Below are 17,046 nucleotides of genomic sequence, written 5' to 3' on the forward strand. Positions count from 1 at the left end.
TCACCATTCCATGGGAGTAGGGTTTTTTATTTGTTTTGTTCACTGCTGTGTCTCCAGTGCCTGGCCCAGAGCCTGGTACATAGATGCTTGATAACTGTGTATTGGATGGAAGGAAGGAAGGAAGGAAGGAAGGAAGGAAGAAGGGCCACAGTCATGGGGACAGAGACGAGAGGATGCACATACTCCAGTGATACTTGACATTTTGACCGGGCCCTTTGTGGAGGACAGACCTCCTGTGCACAGCAGCCCTTCTCTGGGAGGACACCAGCGTACACTTCGCCAATGCGTTCCTGGCTCTTTTCCTGGCTCACTGCACAGGATGGATTTGCAGATTTGAGGGCTAAGGTCACATTCTGGAAGATGCTGGAAGGTGTCAGGACCAGCCCACGCCCCTCGCCACATGGTGGCATTCCCAGGAAGTGGCAGCCAGAGACTGAATAAATGACTGATAAGCTCTCTGATCGAATTTTAGAGCGTAATTATGGAAGATCTTCAACAGCTGTTAGAATGAATCAACGCCTCTGAATCTGGGAGAAAAGCTGCCAAACTGTTTAGTTTTGAATGGAAGTGCTTTTCTTCCCTTCTCTCTTGTGAATCGCTCGGATTTCCCCAGGAGGCTTCAAGCTCCATGGCTGCGTCCCCAGCACCAAGCACAGAACCTGGCGCTTGGGAGGGAGGCAGTGAGAGTTGGTGGAAGTAGGGTCAGAAGGCTGGACAAATGAATGCTTTTGAATGACTCCTGTTGAATTTCAGGACCTGTTGTTCTTGGGTGACTCCCTTCTCAGACAAATGATTTTTTTCCTGCACGAAATGGCAGAAAATGGGAATTTTGCACTTTGCAAATTAAGCTTGGGGAGATCAAGCTTGTGGACCTGGCAGGTTCAGCAACAGCAGAGAAACACTCATTGCTAGTCCACTTCCTGGGGTCAGACTGATGTCCCCTCTCTCACGGTCCTACCACAGCCTCCTGACCTCCCCAGATGGATGCCTTGTTCTCCATCTGTTCAACGTGCTGCCCTCCATGATAATTTACATACATATGAAACTAGAGGTGGCTCAGACTTGGTTTCCCTTCTTTCTCTGGGGAGGTCTTGTTGACTTGGCTTTGGTCATAATGCTCAGCTAATACACTGTTTAAAAAAAGAGGCAGGGTGGCCGGGTGCGGTGGCTCACGTCTCTAATCCCAGCACTTGGGAGGCCAAGGTAGACGGATCACGAGGTCAGGAGATCAAGACCATCTTGGCTAACATGGTGAAACCCTGTCTCTACTAAAAATACAAAAAATTAGCCGGGTGTGGTGGTGTGCACCTGTAATCCCAGCTACTGGGGAAGCTGAGGCAGGAGAATCGTTTGAACCCGGGAGGCGGAGGTTGCAGTGAGCCGAGATTGCGCCACTGCACTCCAGCCTGGGCGACAGAGCAAGGCTCCATCTCAAAAAAAACAAAAGAGGCTGGGTGTGGTGACTCATGCCTGTAATCCCAGCATTTTGGGAGGCCAAGGCAGGTGGATCATGAGGTCAGAAGTTCAAGACCAGTCTGACCAACATAGTGAAATCCCATCTCTACTAAAAATACAAAAGAAAAAAAAATTGGCCGGGTGTGGTGGTGGGCATCTGTAGTCCCAGCTACTTGGGAGGCTGAGGCAGGAGAATCACTTGAACCTGGGAGGCAGATGTTGCAGTGAGCCGAGATCGCGCCATTGCCCCCTAGCCTGGGTGACACGCCGAGACTCTGTAAATAAATAAATAGCCAGGTGTGATTACAGGTGGATGCCTGTAATCCCAGCTTCTCAGAGGCTAAGGCACGAGAATCACTTGAACCTGGAAGGTGGAGTTTGCAGTGAGCCAAGATTGTGCCACTGGACTCCAGCCTGGGCTACAAAGTGAGACTCTGTCTAAAAAATAAAAATAAAAATAAAAAATGAATAAATAATAGTGAACATGTCCACCCCAAGAATAAATAGCATCTAGCCTCTTTGTGAGTGGGCTTCACAAATGTTTTCGAAGAGGCTAACATCTCTTAAATCAAGTGTAACATATGTGATTAAAAGAAGGCTTTAAAGCATATAGTTAAATTGGTTTCCTTGTATTTTACAGCTGGTTAAATGAAAACCCGAAAATCATGGGTTTCTAGGTTTGGCTAGGACTTTAAAATATTATGGAGCCATCTACTATGGTGGTTTAAAAACTCCTTTTACTAGGCTGGGCATGGTGGCTCAATCCCAGCACTTTGGAAGGCCGAGGCAGGAGGATCATGAAGTCAGGATTTCAAGACCAGCCTGGACAACACAGTGAAACCCTGTCTGTACTAAAAATATAAAAATTAGCCAGGTGTGGTGGCATGCGCCTGTAGTCCCAGCTACTCAGGAGGCTGAGGGGAGAGAATTGCTTGAACCTGGGAGGCAGAGGTTGCAGTGAGCTGAGACCACGCCATTGCACTCCAGCCTGGGTAGCAGAGTGAGACTCTGTTTCAAAAAGAAAAACAGGCCGGGCCCGGTGGCTCACGCCTGTAATCCCAGCACTTTGGGAGGCAGAGGGGGGTGGATCACGAGGTCAGGAGATGGAGACCATCCTGGCTAACATGGTGAAAATCTGTCTTTACTAAAAATACAAAAAATTGGCCGGGTGCGGTGGCTCACGCCTGTAATCCCAGCACTTTGGGAGGCCGAGGCGGGCGGATCACGAGGTCAGGAGATCGAGACGATCCTGGCTAACACGCTGAAACCCCGTCTCTACTAAATATACAAAAAATTAGCCGGGCGAGGTGGCGTCCCAGCTACTCGGGAGGCTGAGGCAGGAGAATGGCGTGAACCCAGGAGGCGGAGCTTGCAGTGAGCCGAGATTGCGCCACTGCACTCCAGCCTGGGTGACAGAGCAAGACTCCATCTCAAAAAAAAAAAAAAAAAAAAAATTAGCTGGGCATGTTGGCGGGCACCTGTAGTCCCAGTTACTCGGGAGGCAGAGGCAGGAGAATGGCGTGAACTTGGGAGGCGGAACTTATAGTGAGCTGAGATCACACCACTGCTCCCCCTCCAGCCTGGGCAACAGAGCAAGACTCCGTCTCAAAAAAAAAAAAAAAAAAACCCAACCAACCAAACAAAAAGCAAACCCCAAAAAACTCCTTTTACTTTTCTTTGTTCATTGATTTATTAATTCATTCACTGACTCATTTGTGCAACTGTATTTACATACCAGGCATCTGCTAGGCATTTGCAATGGTAACTTGAGAGGCAGTTCAAGATACAAAGCAGATGACGGGTCACAGAGGCACTGTTTGGTGTAGAGGAGTGCAGACCAAGGGACTTACTTTATCTCATCCTTCCCCTTTTCTTTCCATGCAGTATAGTCACTGAGGTGGGTTCAAGGTTCCCAAAGTGGGGTGACATTTGTGTACCATTGATCCTAATTCAACAAATGGTTGCTCTTGGTGACTCTTTTCCCAGGAAAATCCATGCAGAGAAGCATTCATTCCACATTTGGGCAGGTGAGCTGGCGTGACAGTGTGAGGTTAATGTGGATGCAGCAGGTGCCTGCCCTCAGGGTGGAGCTCCTCTGTGTGACTCAGTGAAACTGATAGGGGTCTCTGGGTGAGGGTTGGTGGACTGAGCCTCTGGCTGAGCACTTCGTAGCTCTTTGGTTCTGTCATTCAGTAGCCATAGCCACAGCTAGAGTAACTCATCTTATGTCCCAGATTGCTTAGAGTCATTTGGCATGAGAATCATGGTACCTGGATGGACTTATTTAGCATCTTAGAGAGTGGGCAGCAGGGGCAGAAGAATAATTCTTCATTCATTTACTTATTAATTCAACAATGATTAATTTCTCTATTCAATAATCAGGTACCTGGTACTTTTATGTGCCAGGCTGCTGTGCTAGCCACTAGGGATTTGGGGTGTCCTCTGGGGGACTTACCATTGAATGGGAGAGGCTGATGTGAAGGATGATGTCCTATTAAATGTAACAGTGCAGCTATGCTGAGTCCTGCCAAGCCTCCGAGTATATGTGGTGCTCTGTGAATAGGTAGCAGGGGGTTGCACCGGGTTGAAGGGAGACAGAGATGTGTGAACTGTGGTCTGAGGGGTGGGCTTGTGTCTATGTATGAGCAAGACGGTTGTCCCAGAGAACAGGCATAGCATGTGCAAAGGCCCCGAGGAGGCATTTGGAGGGCTTCAAAGAGGTACAATGTCCAAACACTGCTGATGAGCAGAAGCAGGTACCAAGTGATTCAGCACCTTGAATGCTCAGCAGATACCTCCTTTAAGTCAAGCGAGTTGTCCAGAACCACCAGTTCCAATTCTATGCAATCAGTCCTCCTATTTGCCCCCACATCCCGCATTTAAAAAGCGACATTTGTTACCCAGTTGTAATTGCTGTGTGTGTATGTGTGTGTTTCTTACAGAAGACTGTGAGTTGCATGGTTGCCGGGGATATTTCATGCTCATCTTTGTACACACCGTAGGTGCTCAATAAACGTATCAGAGGACAGGGAAGATTGTTATTGAGCACGTACTGTGGGCTCAGCACTATTTATGCACACGTACATATAAGGCTACAAAATCGGAAAGCCAAAAGGAGCATACGTTTTACAAGCTGGAGTAGATGCCAGCGGATGCATTTGGAGCTTGAAAGCTTTTGTGCCGTCTGTTCCCATACTGCCAGAACTCCGGAACTGAGGCTGTCATCCTGTGTCTCTGTAGACCTGCTGAAACTCAGCCTGCTGGGACGAGTCTACTTTCCCCCCTCCTGTTTCTACCATGGAAGTGTGTGGACAGCTCCATTCACGATGACATGTGACACCACTGGCTTTCCCCGGCAATCACACCCCCTGACCCAGGGCCTGCCAGCTTGGGTAAGTGGGTCTCATGCTTGACCGAAGCTTGAAGGCTGGAGTGTCCAGGGACGTGGAGAGCGCCTGTGGGTTCTGCCAGAAAATTTTCTCTCTGTCCTTTGAATCCTGTCATTTTTCCGTGTCTCATGTGCTGGCTATTACGTATGTATCCCCGATCAGGGTTTCCAGAGGTCACAGGGACTGGCCCTAAAGGCCAGCGGCCCTGATTCTGGGTGGGATTCTGGAGCCTTAGTACTCTGGTTGGGATCTTCGTGGATGGAAATTTTCCAGTTCTCAGATCCTTCATATCTGTCCCTCCGTTCTACCTCTAACCGTGTCTAGACAGTGTTCTCCAGTTCGGGGAGATGGAATCTGTTAGCACCATCGAGCGTGTAAGGAAGAGAAAATATCAAAATCTGTCTGCCTTTCTTTCCTGGAGGCTGCTCAGTGAGTCAGAGCCGGGGGAGCAGTGTGGGGCCCCAAGGAAGGGAAGTGGAGAGGCTTGTATTTAACTAAAATACCTTCTACTTTTTTAGTCCATCTAGGTGGGGGCTGGCTAGGGGCAGTTTCATAGGGAAGAAAACACTGGCATGAAGAGATCCTGAGGGATCGAGAACAGCAACTTACCTGGCACTTTTTAAGACCAGAAAGGAATAAAAAATAATTTTTAAAAAGACAGAGCTGAGGCCGGGCACGGTGGCTCACACCTGTAATCCCAGCACTTTGGGAGGCCGAGATGGGCGGATCACCTGAGGTCAGGAGTTCGAAACCAACCTGACCAACATGGAGAAACCCCATCTCTACTAAAAGTACAAAATTAACTGGGGGTGGTGCCGCATGCCTGTAATCCCAGCTACTTAGGAGGCTGAGGCAGGAGAATGGCTTGAACCTGGGAAGAGGAGGTTGCTGTGAGCTGAGATCGTGCCATTGCACTCCAGCCTGGGCAACAAGAGTGAAACTCGGTCTCCAAAAAAAGACAGAGCTAAGTGGGTAGTGAACTTGAGGTTAGGTTTCAGCTGGGTGACTGTAGGCAAGTCTGGTGACCTCTCTGGGCCCTTTCCCTTCATCTCCATGAGGGAGATAACGATGATGCCTTCATTCCTGCCTTTCGGGGTTGCTGGAGGATTAATGAGAGAGGAAGGCCCTTGCTTTGAGAAAACAGATCTCATAGCAGCGTGAACAAGAGGCTTATGCCCCAAGCTGCTGCAAAATGGTGTCTCCTAATTGTACCTACTAAATAGGGTTGTGAGGAGGATGAGATTTATAAAACACAAGAAGCATGTCACACAGCTCGAGATCTCACTCATGGGAAGCCCTCACAGTTGGACGTTTCTTTTTATTAAGAATATGAAGGCAATCAGCATAAAATGTATGTTCAACAGAAAAGAACCACAAGCAAACAAATAACAAAAGCAGGTTGAGTGAGAAAAATAAGAATGACTTCTTTTTATGGCATCTGGAAGGGTGGGGGAGGGGAAAGAAAAGGAACTAAGGGACGATTGGGCGGGGTTGGTGCCTAGGGCATGGGTTCCAAGGTCACTAACCAGCTTTATGCTCCCAGGTACCCCCGAGCTGCGAGCTGCGTTGCTGTGTGACCTGCAGCAGGTCACTTGCCTTCTCTGTGCTAGGTGCTTAGCATACACTTGTGATTAGGATCACCTGGGATGTGAGCAGGCTCTGCAATGGGAAAACAGGAGTGAGGGAATGTGAGGACGCTCCCACTGAGGCCTATTCAGGGAGGAGCATGTGTGGTGTGAGTTTGGTATCAAACCTGGTTTTAAATCCTGGCTTTGCCTCTTGCTTCCTGGGTGACTCCAGACCAGTTAGTTGGCCTCTCTGAGCTGGTTTCCTTATCTGTATAGGAGAGATCACTGCTTTTTGCTGTAAGTGCTGGCCTCTAGATTAGCTGAGTCAGGGGAAAACCCTCCAGCGAGTGTTGATGCTTTTTCTACACCCTTAGAGCTGGAACGAACTTCAGGGATGGACGTTTAGTCCATTCCCCTTGTCCAGAGCTCAGAGACTGGGAGAGGCAGGTCCAAGCCTGCCTGGTGAGGTCAGCGGAAGGCTGTCGTACAGAATCTGGGGCTCAGGACTGTGTCCCATTTCTCTAAACCATTTTGCTTCAACCCAGACACTGACTGTTTTCCAAACTTACTTTTGTTTTTGTTTGTTTTGTTTAGCAATTGCTTCTCCATTCTCGATGTTCCTAACCCCCATGGATCCACAACCGTAACCATGGCCACGCGGGTCGAAGTGGGCTCCATAACGCCCTTGACGGCCGTGCCAGGCCTGGGTGAGATTGGCAAGGAGGAGACCCTGACGAGGACCTACTTCCTCCAGGCCAGCGAAGCCTCTGGGGCTCCTCCAGCCCGGATCTTGGAAGCAAAGAGCCCCCTGCGGAGCCCGGCCCGCTTACTCCCTCTGCCAAGGCTCGCCCCCAAACCCTTCTCGAAGGAGCAGGATGTGAAATCTCCTGTCCCATCTCTGCGGCCCATTTTAACTGGACCTTCTTCCTCTGGGGGGCTCTCTGAGGAGCCAGCAGCAAAGGATCTGGACAAGAGGATGCCTGGCTTGGTGGGGCAGGAGGTGGGCAGTGGGGAGGGCCCGAGGACGGGCTCACCCCTCTTCAACAAGGCTGTATTCCTGCGGCCCAGCCCCAACACCATGATTCTCTTCGAAACCACCAAAAGCGGCCCCACTCTGGGGAAGGCGGTCAGTGAGGGGGCCGAGGAGACCAAGCCAGGTGTGTCTGGCTCCCGGCCTGAGGTGGCCGCCAAGCCCACCCTGCTCACCCGAAAGCCTGCGGGGACCCTTCCCCGGTCAGGCCCCCTGTCTCAGGACACAAAGTCACCTGTACCCCAAGAGGAGGCAGGCCAAGACCAGCCTCCCTTAAAGGCCAGCAGTGTGGAGGACACAGCACGCCCCTTTGTGGAGCCCAGGCCTCGCCTGAAGAGGAGGCCCGTGTCTGCCATTTTCACGGAGTCCATTCAGCCTCAGAAGCCAGGCCCTGGCGCAGCAGCCACAGTGGGCAAAGTGCCCCCAACCCCTCCCGAGAAGACGTGGGTGAGGAAGCCCAGGCCCTTGTCCATGGACCTTACGGCCCGGTTTGAGAACAAAGAGGCCTTGCTGAGGAAGGTGGCCGATGAAGGAAGTGGAGCCACAGCAGGGGACATGGCTGGGCTAGAGAGGCCCAGAGCAGCGTCCAAGCTGGACAGGGAATGTTTGGTCAAGGCGGAGGCTCCTCTTCATGATCCTGATTCGGACGTCCTAGAGGTGGCCAAGAAAATCCGTGAGCAGAAGGAGAAGATGCTTTCCAAGCCAGAGACGGGCAGCCCCAGAACCCTGGGGGGCTCAGCCAGGGTCACCCCCAGCAATGACCAGAGTCCCTGGGAAGAAAGGGCCAAGCTGGACCCAGAGCCAGAGAAGGCTGCTGAGTCCCCCTCGCCCAGGCTGGGAAGGGGCCTAGAACTTGCTGAGGTTAAGAGCAGAGTGGCGGACGGGGAGGCCCCGGCAGGGGGAGAGTGGGCCCTCAGGAGGAGCGTCAGGAAGTGCATCAGCCTATTTCGGGAGGACAGCACCTTGGCCTTGGCAGTGGGGTCTGAACCCCGCCTGGCCACCCCCGCGTCCCCACTGGTGGCACCAGAGCCGGAGAAAGGGGTTGTCAGCGTCCAGGAGCGGATCAGAGGCTGGACTGCCGAGAGCTCCGAGGCCAAGCCCGAGGTCAGGAGGAGGACGTTCCAGGCTCGGCCACTGTCGGCGGATTTGACCAAATTGTAAGTAGGCACATCCTACACCCCTCCCTCAGCTGCCCACCCACAGACCCTGAGGAGGAGGGAACCAGGCTCCATGCTGGGCACCTGTTGCCCCCCTCAGTTTACCCATAGCCCAAGAGGAGGTCGTGGCAGGGTCCATTTCTCAGATGAGGAAGGTGAGACACGGAGAGGCAGTGCAGCTTCCCTCTGGGTATGGCCACCCGGGGCGGGGGGGCCTGGAGCTGTTTTCATGGCTTTTCTCAGCTTCAGATGTGCTGTGTGATTGAACTGGGTGGTGTGTGCCCATTTCACGGAGGCAGGGCAGAAGGGTGAAATACTGTGAGGAGGTGGGAGCTGGATGGCATTCCGGCTCAGCCTGTCTCCATAGCTAAGCCTTTCTTCCCTGAAGGCAGAGAGAGAACACGTCAGACTGGGCCTAAGCCTCTATGAGTGGCCCAAAAAATAAACTCAGAGGAGTCAAGGTAACTTGGGCAAGTCAGCTGGTTAATACTGATATTCTAAGTCAGTTGGTTAATACTGATATTCTTTTTTTTTTGAGATGGAGTCTCACTCTGTTGCCCAGGTTGGAGTGCAGTGGTGCGACCTCCACTTGCTGCAGCCTCTGCCTCCCGGGTTCAAGCAGTTCTTTGGCCTCAGACTCCCGAGTAGCTGGTATTACAGGTGCCCGCCACCCCGCACAGCTAATTTTTGTATTTTTAGTAGAGATGGGGTTTTACCAGGTAGGCCAGGCTGGTCTCAAACTCCTGACCTGAGGTGATCCGCCCACCTCGGCCTCCCAAAGTGCTGGGATTACAGGCGTGAGCCACTGTGCCCGGCCTAATACTGATATTCTAAGTCAGTTGGTTAATACTGATCTTCTAAGTCATTTGGTTAATAATGATATTCTAAGTCAGTTTATTAATACCAATCTACTAAGTCAGTTGGTTAATAATGATATTCTAAGTCAGTTGGTTAATACCGATATTCTACATCAGTTGGTTAATATCGATATTCTAAGTCAGTTGGTTAGTAATTATATTCTAAGTCAGTTGGTTAATACCGATGTTCTAAGTCAGTTGGTTAATAATGATATTCTAGGCTGGGCGCGGTGGCTCATGCCTGTAATCCCAGCACTATAGGAGGCCGAGGTGGGTGGGTCATGAGGTCAGGAGTTCGAGACCAGCCTGGCCACCATGGTGAAACTCCATCTCTACTAAAAATACAAAAATTAGCTGGGCATGGTGACACACGTCTGTAATCCCAGCTACTCAGGAGGCTAAGGCAGGAGAATCGCTTGAACCTGGGAGGCAGAGGATGCAGTGAGCCGAGATCACACCACTCCAGCCTGGACAACAGAGCAAGACACCATCACACACACACAAAAAGAAAGATATTCTGGCCGGGCGCGGTGGCTCAAGCCTGTAATCCCAGCACTTTGGGAGGCTGAGACGGGCGGATCACGAGGTCAGGAGATCGAGACCATCCTGGCTAATACGGTGAAACCCCGTCTCTACTTAAAAATACAAAAAACTAGCCGGGCGACGAGGCGGGCGCCTGTAGTCCCAGCGACTCGGGAGGCTGAGGCAGGAGAATGGCGTAAACCCGGGAGGCGGAGCTTGCAGTGAGCTGAGATCCGGCCACTGCACTCCAGCCTGGGTGGCAGAGCAAGACTCCGTCTCAAAAAAAAAAAAAAAAAAAAAAAAAGAAAGAAAGATATTCTAAGTCAGTTGGTTAATAATGATATTGTAAACTTGGCCCACCTCCGACATCTCTTCTTTGTTTTCCCACAAGTGGCCACAACAGAGAGATGCCACTGGGCATGATCGACTGGCTCTTAATGGCATGCATGCCACGGACATACTTTGTCCAGGGTGGAGCTTACAAAGGCAGGATCTCTGGGCAGACTGCCCTCCCGGCCCTGGGAACCAGGACAGCCAGCCAAGCCAAAGCTAGACCACTGGCTCTCAGTGCTTTAGGATAACCCAGAAAAAATACCAGTGCCTGGGCCCCACCCCTAGAGATTCCCGATTCACTTGATTTGGGGAGGGTCTTGTATTTTGGTAGTTTTTCTTTTATTTTTTATTTTTATTTATTTATTTATTTTTGAGATGGAGTTGCTCTGTTGCCCAGGCTGGAGTGCGGTGTCGCGATCTCAGCTCACTGCAACCTCTGCCTCCCGGGTTCAGGCAATTCTCCTGTCTCAGCTGCCCGAGTAGCAGCTGGGATTACAGGGGCAGGCCACCACACCCAGCTAATTTTTGTATTTTTAGTAGAGACGGGGTTTCACCATGTTAGGCTGTTCTCGAACTCCTGACCTTGTGGTCCACCCACCTTGGCCTCCCAAAGTGCTGGGATTACAGGGGTGAGCCACTGCGCCCGGCCCACATTTTGGTAGTTTTTAAAAGCTTCCAAGTCGATCTTATGTGCAGCCAGGCCTGACAACCCCTGAGTTAAGATATCAGAGAAGGACACCTATGCCAGGGTCCTAATATGCTTCCTCTCACTATGTCATCGAAGAGCCTTGGAGAGGCTGTGTGATTATCTTGGAAGAACCTTGGAGAGGCTGTGTGATTATCTGTGAGATGGGGAAACTGAGGCTCTGAGTTCAGACACAACTTCTCTCAGCCTCACATATCCTGGGAGGCAGACCCTGGGTTGCTGAGTGTAGGTTAGGTTTAAGTGGTTTCATTCCTCTCCCTTTCCTTTTCTTCCAAGTCCCCAGCTCTGAACTAAACACGTGCTACATCTTCAGGTATTTACACCAGAGAGCTCTCCAGGGATGGAAAGCTTCTAGCTCCACCCCCCTTCCCTTTTTAAGGTCTGGTGATCCAGAGAGGCAGAGACAGACCTGGGCCCCCACACATTCCCTGACATCCCACTACCCTTCAGTCTGGGGGCTGCTCTGAGGCGGGGCTGCTCTTTTACCTGGCATTGCTAACAACAGCCATTCATTATCCCTCCTGGGGCATCTTCGCTCTTCCCTAAACGCCCTCACATAGCTATTAGGGCCTTGAGCAGCCTCTTATCTGCCCCATAAAAGGGATGGGGAGGTGTTAATTATCCCCGTTTTATAGATGAAGAAACAGAGGCTCAGGTGAGGTCACAAGCCTAACCCAGGCTCCCCCAGTGAAGAGGCAGTAGAGCTGGGACTAGCACCTGGGTGTCTTCCCCCAGCCTGGGGCTCCTTCCACCCGGGTAATGCTGTGTTTAAGGTAGGCTGTCCCCACTGGGCAGTTCTCCTTTTGGTAAGGGGAAAGGAAATGTCCTTTCTTAAGGTTACTTGGCCTGGGCTCCTGAGCTGGTGTGTGGGCTGGGGGGAATAACAGCTTCCAGCTCCGTAAAGGTAACTCAGATCTCTGCACCAGGTTTTCAAGTTCAGCTTCAAGCAACGAAGTCAGATATGAGAAGTGTGCTGAGCTGAGCGGCGAGTTTCCTAAGGAACCGAGAGAAAAGGTAAGGAGTGGCTATGTGGCACATCTCTCATTAACCAGCAGGCAGTTATAGCTGCGGGAAAAAGAGCCTCCATGATCTTCTAGACCCCGGGAAGACTCAGAAACGTGTCATGCACACGATAAAACATTTTTTCTTCTAGGCCGGGCGCGGTGGCTCACGCCTGTAATCCCAGCACTTTGGGAGGCCGAGATGGGCGGATCACAAGGTCAGGAGATCGAGACCATGGTGAAACCCCGTCTCTACTAAAAATACAAAAAATTAGCCGGGCGCGGTGGCGGGCGCCTGTAGTCCCAGCTACTCAGGAGGCTGAGGCAGGAGAATGGCGTGAACCCGGGAGGCGGAGCTTGCAGTGAGCCGAGATCGCGCCACTGCACTCCAGCCTGGGCGACAGAGCGAGACTCCGTCTCAAAAAAAAAAAAAAAAAACAAAAAACAAAAAACATTTTTTCTTCTAATGTTGGGACTATGAAGTCCCTTCTGGCATGAAGAGTTGTGACTCCCTACTCTCAGGTGTTAAATGCTGTTTACAAATGTATCAGGTGTTTTTTTCTTTGCAAATAGGCAGAAGGGCACGGCTTTCCTATATAGGAGGCCTGCTTTATTAAAATACTAAAATTCAGGTTTAAGATGTTAATGGAAACTCCTTCAAGGTCCTTCATAATGGTTCTTACTGCCTTCCCCCTACTTACCACCTAGCCATAGAAGGAAGAAGTAGGTGGCTGGGCACATTGGCTCACATCTGTAATCCCAGCACTTTGGGAGGCTGAGGTGTGGTGGGAGGATTGCTTGAGTCCACAAGTTTGAGACCAGTCTGGGCAACATAGTGAGACTCTTATCTCTAAAAGAAAAAAATTTTGTTTTGAAATTAGCCAGATGTGGTTGTGTATACCTTATAGTTCTAGTTACTCCAGAGTCTGAGGCAGGAGGATGGCTTGAGTCCAGGACTTTGAGGGTGCAGTGAGCCGTGATCACACCACTGTACTCCAGCCTGGGCGATAGAGTGAGACCTGTCTCTAAAAAAAATAAAAATACAGGCCGGGTGCGGTTGCTCACACCTGTAATCCCAGCACTTTGGGAGGCCAAGGTGGGTGGATCACAAGGTCAGGAGATCAAGACCATCCTGGCTAATGCGATGAAACCCCATCTCTACTAAAAACACAAAAAAATTAGCAGGGCGTGGTGGCGGGTGCCTGTAGTCCCAGCTACTTGGGAGGCTGAGGCAGGAGAATGGCGTAAACCCGGGAGGTGGAGCTTGCAGTGAGCCGAGATTGTGCCACTGAACTCCAGCCTGGGTGGCAGAGCGAGACTCTGTCTCAAAAAAAAATAATAAAATAAAAAATAAAAAATAAAAATAAAAATATAAATGTAAATTAAAACAAAAAGAAGTAGGTTACCAGCAATTAAATTGCTTAAAAAGTATTTTTATTTCATTTTAATAAGAGAAAACTCATAAAATTAACTGCTAGCTATAACCAGTTTGTGGTTGATGCTTTCTGCAGTCTTAGTTTTTTTGAAAAAACAGCTTTAATTGAGATACAGTTGACATACAGGAAAGAGCACAGATTTAAAACATTCAACTTGGTGAGTTTCCCTATGTGTGTACACCTGTGAAATCACCATCACAGTCAAAATAGCAAACATCTGCATCACATGCAAAAGGTTCCACATGCCACTTTATTTGTTTTTTTTTTTTTTTTTGGAAACGGATTTTTGCCCTTGTCGCCCAGGCTGGAGTGCAGTGGCACGATCTCGGCTCACAGCAACGTCCGCCTCCCAAGTTCAAGTGATTCTCCTGCCTTAGCCTCCCTAGTAGCTGGGATTACAGGCACCCACTACCATGCCTGGCTAATTTTTGTATTTTTAGTAGAGATGGGGTTTTGCTGTGTTGGCCAGGCTGGTCTCGAACTCCTGACCTCAAGTTGTCCACCCACCTCGGCCTCCCAAAGTGCTGGGATTACAAGTGTCAACCACCATGCCTGGCTGCCACTTTGTAATCTCTCCCTTTCCCTGGTCTTCCCAGCCTATCACAGGTCTGCTTCCTGTCCGTGTAGATTAGTTTGCATTTTCTAGACTTGAATATAAATGGAATCAGTCCTCTTTTTTTTTTTTGCCCTTGCTTCTTCACTCAGAGTAATTATGTTGAGATCATTCATGGTGTAGCATGTATCAGTAGTTCATTCCTTTCTGTTGCTGACTAGTATTCTATTGTGTGAGTAGACCACAGTTTGTTTCTCCATTCATCTTTTGATGGACAATTAGGTTGTTACCAGTTTGGGGCAATTACCAGTGAAGCTGCTGTGAACATTTGTGGACAAGGCTTTGTAAGAACTTCTATTTCTTTTCTTTTTTTCTTTTTTCTTTATTTAGTTTTTTTATTTTTGAGACGGAGTCTCGCTCTGTTGCCCAGGCTGGAGTGCAGTGATGCAATCTCAGCTCACAGCAACATCTGCCTCCCAGGTTCAAGTGATTCTCCTGCCTCAGCCTCCTGAGTAACTGGGATTACAGGCGCCCGCCACCACGCCCAGCTAATTTTTTGTATTTTTAGTAGAGACAGGGTTTCACTGTGTTAGCCAGGATGGTCTCGATCTCCTGACCTCATGATCCGCCCACCTCGGCCTCCCAAAGTGCTGGGATTACAGGCATGAGCCACCGTGCTTGGCCTTTTTTAAAAAAATTTTTGAGACAGAGTCTCACTCTGTTGCCTGAGATAGTACAGTCACGTGATTTCAGCCCACTGCAACCTCTGCCTCCTGGGTTCAAGTAATTCTCATGCCTCAGCCTCCCAAGTAGCTGGAACTACAGGCACGTGCCTCTATGTCCATTTAATTTTTTGTATTTTTAGTAGAGATGGGGTTTCACCATGTTGGCCAGGCCAGTCTTGAACTCCTAACCTCAGGTGATCTGCCTGCCTTGGCTTCCCAAAGTGCTGGGATTATAGGCGTGAGCCATGGCATCCAGCCAGGACTTCTATTTTCTTTTCTCTTGGGTAAACATTTAGGAGTAGAATGGCTGGATCATATGGTAGATGCATGTTTTATGTTTTAAGACACTTCTGTGGAGTTTTAAAAATAATACCAGTGCTTGATTTCGAGCTTGTACCCATCTCAGTAAATCACCAAGAAAAGTGGGCTGGCTTTGATATGGCAATACCCACCACCACTCTTGTAGGCGGCGGTTTGCCCTGCAACTTTTATTGTTGCATTTTCTGAATCATTTCTTTGAAAATGATTGGGGGGGATCCAATTTAAGTAATTAAAGCTCCTTATATTTGTATTAAAATGCTGTAGTGACAGTAGCGGCAAGGACAAAAAGGCTGTGTGTAGTGAGAGTGGCAAAATGCTGATTGTCATTAAATTGGGAGGGGTGGGTTGGGCAAGTTCATTATTTTCTCTGTAATTTTGTGTATGTTTGAAACTTTAAAGAAGGGAATAGTTAAGAAATAAACGCTTGCTTTACATGTGATGAGATTTTATCTCTGTAAGTAGACTTTGTATGTGTGTGTATGTGGGTGTGTTTATTGTAGTAAAATACACATAACAGGCTGGACGTGGTGGCTCATGCCTATAATCCCAGAACTTTAGGAGGCCAACGTGGGAAGATTGCTTGAGGCCAGGAGTTTGAGGCTGCAGTGAGCTCTGATTACGCCACTGCACTCCAACCTGGGCAACAGAGCAAGATGCTGTCTTTATTTTATTTATTTATTTATTTATTTATTTATTTATTTATTTATTTATTTAGAGATGGAGTTTTGCTCTTGTTGCCCAGGCTGGAGTGTAATGGCACGATCTCGGCTCACTGCAACCTCTGCCTCCTGGGTTCAAGCGATTTTCCTGCCTCAGCCTCCTGAGTAGCTGGGATTGCAGGCATGTACCACCACCCCCAGATAATTTTGTATTTTTAGTAGAGATGGGGTTTCTCCATGTTGGTCAGGCTGGTCTCTAACTCCTGACCTCAGGTGATCCGCCCGCCTCGGCCTCCCAAAGTGCTAGGATTACAGGCATGAGCCACCGTGCCTGGTTGAAATCCTGTCTTTAAAAAGAAAAACAGTACACATAGCACAAAATATACCATTTTAACTATTTTTAAAGAAAAATAATGAATTTGTGAAATTTACAAAGTTTACAAAGTTTCAAAAATTCAGTCTTTCTAATATATATATAAATAATACAAAGAGAGTTCTGAAAGGCTCTTCAAGGATCATAACCCATTGGTAATAGCTGTTATCCAGGAATGGGGACTGGTATTTGAACAAGGGAACAAAAATGATTTGAACTTTGGCTGGGTGTGGCAGCTCACACTTGTAATCCCAGCACTTTGGGAGGCCAAGGCAGGTGGTTTACCTGAGGTTGGGAGTTCGAGATCAGCCTGACCAACATGGAGAAACCCCGTCTCTACTAAAAATACAAAAAAAATTAGCCAGGTGTGGTGGTGCATGCCTGTAATCCTAGCTACTCGGGAGGCTGAGGCAGGAGAATCACTTGAACCTGGGAGGCAGAGATTGTAGTGAACCAAGATTGTGCCATTGCACTCCAACCTGGGTGACGAGAGCAAAACTCCATCTCAAAAAAAAAAAAAAAAAAAGAATTGAACTTTGTATTGTTTGGATTCCTTTACAATCAGAATTGATTCATATATTGTTTATGTAAAATTTACATATTAAAATATAAACAGGCCAGGTGCGGTGGCTCGTGTTTGTAATCCCAGCACTTTCAGAGGCTGAGGCGGGTGGATCACTCGAAGCCAGGAGTTCAAGACCAGTCTGGCCAACATGGTGAAACGCCATCACTACTAAAAACACACAAAAATTGGCTGAGTGTGGTGGTGCATGCCTGCACTCTCAGCTACTTGGGAGGCTGAGGCAGAAGAATCGCTTGAACCTGGGAGGTGGAGGTTGCAGTGAGCCAAGATCGTGCCATTGCACTCCAGCCTGGGTGAAAGAGCGAGACTCCATCTCTTTTTTTTTTTTTTTTTTGAGATGGAGTCTCGCTCTGTCGCCCAGGCTGGAGTGCAGTGGCC

At 49.1% G+C, this 17,046-nt stretch overlaps 1 protein-coding gene across 1 annotated transcript in view; it reads left to right on the top strand.

Annotated features, from left to right (window-relative positions):
• The window catches only part of KIAA1671 (KIAA1671 ortholog), a 264,721-nt gene that overhangs the window by 74,284 nt on the left and 173,391 nt on the right, over window positions 1-17,046 (top strand). The window contains exons 2-4 of the mRNA XM_033233046.1: window positions 4,696-4,847; window positions 7,007-8,599; window positions 11,944-12,031. Coding sequence (XP_033088937.1) covers window positions 7,062-8,599; window positions 11,944-12,031 — 1,626 coding nt within the window. The 5' untranslated portion in view covers window positions 4,696-4,847; window positions 7,007-7,061. The remainder of the gene's footprint in view (window positions 1-4,695; window positions 4,848-7,006; window positions 8,600-11,943; window positions 12,032-17,046) is intronic.

The sequence above is a fragment of the Trachypithecus francoisi genome, unplaced genomic scaffold (genome assembly GCF_009764315.1).
Source record: "Trachypithecus francoisi isolate TF-2019V2 unplaced genomic scaffold, Tfra_2.0 Lachesis_group14, whole genome shotgun sequence".
NCBI lineage: Eukaryota > Metazoa > Chordata > Mammalia > Primates > Cercopithecidae > Trachypithecus > Trachypithecus francoisi.